Source organism: Desmodus rotundus, chromosome 3 (genome assembly GCF_022682495.2).
Source record: "Desmodus rotundus isolate HL8 chromosome 3, HLdesRot8A.1, whole genome shotgun sequence".
NCBI lineage: Eukaryota > Metazoa > Chordata > Mammalia > Chiroptera > Phyllostomidae > Desmodus > Desmodus rotundus.
Window position 1 is genome coordinate 151,048,399 of NC_071389.1, and position 8,373 is coordinate 151,056,771.

Genomic DNA, 8,373 nt, shown 5'->3' on the forward strand with positions numbered 1-8,373 from the left:
TCCTAGTCATCTTGAACTCCTATCTTCTGCTTCCCTGATGCTGTTTTCCTCATTGCTGATCATTGCAATTAAGAGCGAGAGGAAAATAAAGGCAAAGCCACTAGAGGCAGCTAAGGCGTTTTACTGACTTTCCCCACTAAATGGGTTTACTACCCATAAAGCCAGGGCTCCAGGAGCAACAGAAGGCAGGAATTCCATGTCTTCATTTTTCTCCGGCTACATTTGAGCACTGAACCCCAATCCCGATTGTGTGCCATTTAACCCTGAATTTCTGGTAGATTTTTTATTTTTAATGTGACTGCGCATGCTCGGGAAGGGGACGCGAGGCCAAACCCCGAACGCTGTGCAGAGCAAATCGCAGGCCACTTTACGGATCGACTTACACTGCGTGCAGTTGTCCTCACTTCTGCACACGGTCGGCTGCGCCTGCAGTTTCTCCTCTCCAACGCCAGGTGGAGCGACTGGCTGCGTGCCGCCACAGAATTGGCCGATCAGGGCCAGCTCACCGTTGTGGGGCGACTCGTTGGTCCGATCCGCGCATGCGCCAAGCTTTCCTTTAGCTATTTCCCGCTCCCCGCCCCTTTCTGTCTTCTCCGCACTGGGAGCAGGTAAGGCTTGGGCCCTCGTGCCTGCTTTGCGCCGCGCAGGCGCGCGGGATACCCTGTCTCGCGCGGATACTTTGAGGCCCTTACCTTGCATGCGCCCACCCGGGTCCTCATGCCCTTCCTCCCTCCCGGTATCCCCGCGCCTTAAGGTCGGCCCCTTCCGCGTGCCGGTGACCTCCAGCCGCGCGGGATTGGCGCCATCTTGGATGACTCCGGGGGAGGGCTCCTTGGAGCTGGCGAAAGTCAAGTCCTTGAGTGTTCATTTCACCTGTTTCGACCCAACCATTACAAACACTTCTTTCTTCCCCGCTTACCCTTTCAGACTTTTCACAACCCCCAGACTCTCTCCTCCTATCTCTGCTTTCTTCTCTCATCCTGACTCCGTGTCTTCCTTATCCTGAAACCTCCAGACTACAGGACCTCAGGTGCCGAGCAATGGAGATAGTGGATCATCTAAAGCCACCAACCCCTCTAGTCAGCACCCTCAAAAAAAAAAAAAAATCTCAACGTGGTAAAAGTGAACAAAACAGCCAAGACACTCCCTTCAGGCTGTAATCTGGGAGACCTATAAGTTATTTCATTTAAACTGGCCGAAAAGAGGCCAGTTTCTTTGGGACCTTTGGTTGTCTCCCGGTACCATTCTTTTACTCAGGCATAGTTGGGGGAAAATGTAAGTGGTGGACCAATAGTGTGGTTTTCTGTTACAGGCAGCGAGCCCAAAAGGGTAGAGTGGGACCTGCATGGGATAATCTGCACTTTCGTCAAGGGTTTAATGAGAGTCCCCATACTTTGCCCTCAAGAGGGAAAAGAACATTTAAGGAAGGGAATGGTTAAGTCAGCAGCTCTGTAACTCAGTGGCTGCTTTACAGGAAGGAAGAAACCTGTGATGAATTAGGTCTTCTGATTCTGGATGGTGCCATTGCCTGAGGTGTTGTAGACTAACAGTTGCAGACTTGCCAAAGTTAGGTGACCAGTGGAGCAATCTGCACTTCTTGCAGGCTCTGTTAATTGCCAGCACCACATTGTACTCTTTACATAAGTTATTTCATTTAATCCGCCTAAAAACTACATTTAGAAATAGGGTTTAATTCCTTGGGGAAAAACCAACCCTCCCTTTTTTTCTTAAAGCTTTAAAGAAATTTTGGATGTTGATCCAAGAAAACCTGAATAGTTGTGCACAAAATTGGGTTAGAGTTACATGTAGGTAGAAATGAGAGTTCTTGACAGGATGAGATTTGAAGCTATCCGTTAATCTAAAAGTAACTTAAGATTCTGGATTCAGAAATGTAACCTAAAAAAAGATGAGTCCAACTTATTAAGGAAGTGTCATTCAACAGGCCTAAGTAATCAGGGAGTATTTTAACCTTTAGCATCTTAGAAAGCATTCACTTATGAGTGAGAAGAGTCCAATTCCTGGCTTTACCACTGCCTTAATTTCAAGACTGGTTCTTAGATGGTGCCTTCAGTGTGGCTAAGAATCATTTGGGAAGCTTGTTTGAAATACAGGGTACTTGGGCCTTAACCCCAGAGGTCTTGCCCTGGAACGTCTAAGGTGGGACCCTAGACGTATTAAGGGCATTTAATACATACACCATCCTTACCCCTAGATAACTACTTCAGGTGGGCTTCTCACTTCACTTGGAGAAACCCTGCCTTTAGATGTTTAACTTACCCATTCCTCTCAGACAAGTTCAGTTCTACCAACTTAAGCACCTGCAGGGTGTCAGCATTGTTTTAATCTTGAGGATACAAAACTGAATACCTCTTAGTGTGATAGTGAATATGGGTACTTTAATAGTCATTGCTAGTTAGGATAGTGGCAAAGTTCCTCATTGATCTTCCTCACTTAATTGATGTATGAAATTGGGAATCAAATACTTAAAAATAATTAAGAAGATTGTTGGAGACCCTTCCAGTGTCTTGGCCTTCTACAAATAACTCCCAAGAGTCTTTAATAAAAAGTCCAGACAATAACAAAAGCCCAGACAATGAGGTCTTGAAAAGTGTTCCTTTTGATTAAAAAGAGGAAAGCTTAGGTAAAGGACACTCTGAGGAAATTCCTCTGACAACCCCAATCATGAAGCTATGGAAATGAATGACAGGTCTTAAAACTGGAAGCAAGTGGCTACTTGCTTAGACCAGGGTAAGTCACTTGATTATAAGGAAATCTTGACTTAGGGTCCTAATTCCGTCTCTTCTAAGACGAGGTCAGTCACTCTGCTCTCTGGCCACTTTTTTGCTAATAAGGATGTCCTTTGGTGAGCAAGGACAGTGTTTATAATGCTGCTTCTGTAATTCCAGCTTTCCTGCCACAGCCCCTCATTCCCTGAAAATGTACACCTGCGCCAAGTTTGTCACCACCCCCACCTTGGTGAGTATCTCCCTTTTCTAGGAGAGTTTTTAAGGAGGGGCATTTAGTCTCTTCTTGTAACACCTTGTTCTTCACAGTTGGACTGGGGGAATATCCTTTGCTGTGCCCTCCTGACAGGAGAAAGTGAATGCTTACCTGCCCCATATCCCTTGGAAGCCAGTTAATTCTTCCCATCCAACAATCTTAGAAGAAGGGTATAAATGAAAATCTAGACTAAGATCAGGTTATTTCTACTCTAAAACTTTCTGTGAACTGAAACCCAGCCAGAAATGGTAAACATGAAATAGACTGCTTAGCTTGGATTGAGTATGCACTGTGTGTAGGATCTTGTCCTGAGTCTTGGAGAGCTATAGGTAAGAGCCCCCTCTGGGAGATTAAGTTTGGGTAGGAAGCTAAAATATACATAAATACACATTGGAAAAACCTTTGACTCAGAAGCAACCACATGGAAGAAATTATAAATTATTAAATGGTAGAAGCAATTGGTTCATCCGTACTGAAAAAAGAGTGATGCTCTTGATGGGTACTATTTATTGAGCAATTACTATACCTGGCACTAAGTTTACCAGTTTGTATACATAATCTCATTTACTCCTTGAATCACATAATAGTATTCCCATTTAAAAGATGAGAAAACAGCCTTAGAGTTGTGATTTTTCCTAAGATCACACAGCTCATTATAGAGCTAAGATGAATATAGATCTATATGACTAAAGCCCTAGCTGTTAGCCACCACACTGTCTGCCGTGGAGATGCTGGCTTGGAGTTAGTCAGAAAAGGCTACCAGGAGGGGGTGAATTTAGAGCATTGATCTTTGTGCATATCTTCAGGAGGATGTGTTTAGGGAAACATGTTCCAGTCATTGGCTTCCTTCTAATGGGCTAGCTGTTACCAATGTAACTCTCTCTTCTCTCATCTTTTTTATTTATTTTATTTTATTTATTTATTTATAATAAAATAACTCATTTTTTAAATTACTTTTATTGTATTTTTTCCATTACCATTTATCCCCCCATACCCTCTTCCACCTACACCCCCCTCACCTCCATAAATCTCTCTTATTGAGTGAAGCAAATGCTTCTGAGGCTTATATTTTTTCCCTTCTCAAGGCTTTCAAAAGGGTACAGCAAGGGTAGCCCAAAAAGAAGTAGACTTCTCTTAAAGCAAAGGAGAAGCCTAGGAAGCAAGAGAAATGGTGAGGTTCTTGAATCTAGAATTTGCTAAAAGAATGATCCAAGATTCTATTTAAGTTTGAGAGAGTTAAAGCGGCATTGAGGAACAATTTAGGATGGTTCTGATTTCCTCTCCACAGTCTTCCTTGATCTTGCCCTTTTGTCATTCCTCCTAGGTCAGGAGCTCCTCTCAGCTGCTGAGCCGGTCACTGTCTACAGTGGTGCTGAAACGAACAGAGACACTGACAGATGAGGTACCTTATAGGTGGAAACGAGCCTGTGGTTTGGGGGTTGGCAGTGGGGAGGGTTACCTAGAAGAACCAGTAGGGGGAGTGCTGGGGGCAGTCATCACAGGAAAATTAGTGAAGGATCAAGGCCACTGGCTTTAGGTGGAGATGGAGAACAATTGATAGGATGTATGCTCTAGTGTTCCAGCTCTGGCTCTGGTGGCACATGCCCATGTGTGCTGCTGATGACTTCAGCTGGGAGCATTTAGTCCCAGGAAGATGATCTCTTCAGGGTACAAGCTAGGGTTTTGGTTTTACACTTACAGAGTATACTTGAATCTTTTTTTTTTTTTTTTTAAAGATTTGATTTATTTATTTTCAGAGAAAGGGGAAGGGAGGGAGAAAGGGAGAGAAATATCAATCGGTTGCCTCTCAACACACCCCTAACTGGGGACCTGCCTGCAACCCAGGCATGTGCTGTGACTGGGAATCGAACCAGTGACCTTTCAGTTTGCAGGCAGCTCTCAGTCCACTGAGCCACACCAGCCAGGGCACATACTTGACTGTTAAATATATTTGAAGTCTACTTCTTGCATTAAGAAGTTCTTGGCAGCATTTTAAGAAGTTTTCCAAGAAGTGAAAAGATTTTCTGTTTGGGAGGAAAAAATATGATATTTGACAGCATAAAGCGTTTAAATGGTACAAAAGTTTCTAGAGCAGAAAGGGGTTTCCTAAAAATTTTATCTCTTCTTTACAGAGCTTTAGCAGCTTGGCAGCCCCACGTCCTCTGACCTCACTTATTTCTAGTCGCAGCTTCCAAACCAGTGCCATTTCAAGGGACATTGACACAGCAGCCAAGTTCATTGGGGCTGGGGCTGCCACAGTAGGGGTGGCAGGCTCTGGGGCTGGAATTGGGACTGTGTTTGGGAGCCTCATCATTGGTTATGCCAGGTAAGTTGGCCTCTCCATTGGCTTTGTTATGCTTTCCAAACATCTGGGCAGAAATATTTGGGGATCTAGAGCTATGCTGTCCTATACAGTAGCCACTAGCTATGTGGCTGAGTTTAAATTTTAATTAATTAAAAGTACACCAAGTTTATGTGTTTGGTTTCTCAGTCACGCTGACCATATTTCAAGTGCCCAGTAGCCACACGTGACTAGTGGCTACTATACCAGACAGTGATAATATACAATATTATTGAACAGCTTTGGTTTAGAGCAGGAGCAGGCAAACTAAGGTGGGTGGGCCATATCTGGGTCATGACCTGATTTTGTACAGCTGAGCTAAGAATGGGTTTTACAGTTTTTTAAAGGGTCAGGGGGGAAAAAAGGCAATAGACCATATGTGACCCACGAAGCCTGAAATACTTACTGTCTGGCCCTTTACAGAAAAAGTTTGCTATCCCTGGTCTAGAGCCCCTCTAGAATCAGTATAGTGGCTTCACTGCTGTTTTTCTCGATTGCTGGGAATTCCCATCTGTCACTCCTGGGAAAACTGCCTCTGCAGCCAGCCCCACTGCTCCCTGACACATGGGACTAGTTGGTCCCACCAACCCTGGGCAACTCACTGTTAGAAGTAAATTAATCCTCTAGAGGACCTCAAGTTCTCTTAATATCTTCAGGAAAGTAAGTTTATTTTTTTAGGATCTATATGAAACAAGAAGCCTACCTGCCTCTGTGTCCAAAATTCTCTTAAAAGCTAGTGTTGCTTTACTTTATCCATGAAGGTTTCCAGAGGTGACAGTAAGGGAAATACGAAATATATATTGACTTTCAGAATTGGGAGGGCTGTGGGTTTTCTTTAAGATTTTATTTATTTATTTTTAGAGAGAGGGGCGGCAGGGAGAAAGAGAGGGAGAGAAACACTGATGTGAGAGAGATTATCAATCGGTTGCCTCATGCTCGCTCCAACTGGGAACCAAGCCTGCAACCCAGGCATGTGCTCTGACTGAGACTTTTGCTCTGTGGGACGATGCCCAACCCACTGAGCCACACCGGTTGGGGCAGAACTGGGAATTCTTTATCCAGTTTTAATTTATGTCATCTAAACCCTGTAGGCAATTTGTAGCTTCTTAAAGTCAAAAATCTTTTGACTATTTTGAAATGAGAAAAGGTAATGTTTGCCTCTGGCTCCCTTGCCCTCTAGAACGATGTTTTTCTGACTACTTAAAGCCCTAGAGTTTTGACGGTATGCCCCAGAGAATGTCTTAGAGAATGAAGGGGAAACTGGTAAAACAAGCTTTTACAGTCACCCCCTTTTTTTTTTTACCGTTGCGGTTTGGCTTTTATGTTTTATATTTGGGGGTTCTGCTGCTTAAAGTTTGAAACCACTGCTGTGATAAACCCCGTCACTCCAAATAATCGCTTCCATCCTGGCTGGGCCCTGGATAGTTAAGTGTTCAGGCCCAGAGGTCTTAAGTTATGATGATGATATAAGTGATCCTTCAGAGGTGATAATGTGTGTGCCTGGGTCATATTAAACAAATCTGGATTCTCCACTGCCCTCAGTCTCTGTAGAGCCCCTGATGTGTCCAGGCAAGAATGTGGGCATGGTGGTGTCACCCCAAGAGACTCATTACCTAAGATGAGCTTGAAGGGATGAATTCTCCCTGAGCCCACCTTTGGTGTTCTTTTCTTTGTGTGGACAAGAAATTCAGTCTTTTTTCTTCCTCTTCTCCCAGGAACCCTTCTCTGAAGCAACAGCTCTTCTCGTACGCCATTCTGGGCTTTGCCCTCTCAGAGGCCATGGGGCTTTTTTGCCTGATGGTGGCTTTTCTCATCCTCTTCGCCATGTGAAGGAGCCGTCACCACCTCCCATAGTTCTTCCTCCCCTGTCTTGTCTGCCCTGTATGCTCCTTTTCCTATACCTCCCTAGGCAGCCTGGGGAAAGTGGTTGGCTCAGGGTTTGACAGAGGAAAGACAAATAAATACTGTATTAATAATATGTTTCTTGAGTCTCCTGTGTATATTTCTTTTCCACAGTTGGCTGAGTGCCTTGGTGAAAGTATAAGGCCTGAAGGGTGGTGACAATTCTAAACTCAACATGGGTCTGGCCTCACTTGTTCTTCAGTATGTGTCAGGAGAGCTTTATTCAGATCAGGTCTCCTTTTTACTAATTTTCACCTGCCATGGCTTGTTACTTACCTTAGATGATTGGGTCAGTGCTTGCTGGCTTAAAATTATGACTAATGTTCTCTCTGTTTCTGCTGCAGCTATCCTGGCTTAGGCCCTCATTGCCACCCACTTGGTCTGTTGCAGTACCCTCTTGACTGGCCTTCTGCCTCTAGTCTCTTCCCTTCAGCGTTTTCTTTCACCCACCTTTTCTACCTTAAGCATGAGACTAGTTTTGTCATTTACCAATTCAAAAACAGTCTGGCCTCGGCTTTCTATTTTATTCCCATATGCTACCGAAAGTGCACTATTTGTCATTTTCCAAGTATTTTTCTTGCATTCCTGTCCTCCTATCTTCAGGACTTGCCTTTTGGCCATTTCTCCTTTTTTTCCCTCTGAATCTCCTCACTTCTCTATGAAACTCTCCCTGTTACACTGAAAGACTTGGCTTAAATGCTACCTCTTCCTTCATGAATCCTTCTCCTGGTTTCTACCTACCATCAGCCAATGGCCATTAATGCCTATAAAGAACATGTATGCTTTATAATGCTTATATGGTCTATGATAAATTGTGGGTTTGTATGTGCCTTTTCTGTGTTAGATTGTCAGTTTCTTGAAGAAGGGACTATGTTTATCTTTGTATATCTAGAGGTGTCTAGCATGATGCATCTTAGCAGTGTCTTAGTCATATTTTCTTAATTATGTAAACCAACCAGCTCAACTTCTCAAGTAAGGAAACAGGGTGTAAGACTGCCACCATACTGTTGGTCATGTGGGACTCTCCCCATGGCTAGTGCTGGTGACTTACTTTCCCAAGCAAGAAGGAAAGAGCAAAATAAGCCAACAAATCTTTTCCCTTAAAAATGCCTCAATCCCAAGGGGCCTTG

General features: G+C 44.0%; 1 protein-coding gene across 1 annotated transcript; it reads left to right on the forward strand.

The window, feature by feature from the left end:
* Positions 1-470: 470 nt before the first annotated feature.
* Positions 471-7,319, forward strand: ATP5MC2 (ATP synthase membrane subunit c locus 2). The gene is made up of 5 exons (XM_024575446.3): positions 471-608; positions 2,907-2,976; positions 4,325-4,402; positions 5,133-5,326; positions 7,057-7,319. The coding sequence occupies exons 2-5, from the start codon at positions 2,938-2,940 to the stop codon at positions 7,169-7,171; spliced, it is 426 nt and encodes a 141-aa protein (XP_024431214.2). The 5' UTR covers positions 471-608; positions 2,907-2,937; the 3' UTR covers positions 7,172-7,319.
* The last annotated feature ends 1,054 nt before the right edge of the window (positions 7,320-8,373 follow it).

Excerpts from the sequence above, each read along its gene's own strand:
- ATP5MC2 (XM_024575446.3), top strand. The coding sequence starts at position 2,938 with ATGTACACCTGCGCCAAGTTTGTCACCACCCCCACCTTG. Across the intron at positions 2,977-4,324 it reads TTGTCACCACCCCCACCTTG|GTCAGGAGCTCCTCTCAGCT; the intron begins GTGAGTATCTCC and ends CATTCCTCCTAG. Across the intron at positions 4,403-5,132 it reads CAGAGACACTGACAGATGAG|AGCTTTAGCAGCTTGGCAGC; the intron begins GTACCTTATAGG and ends TCTTCTTTACAG.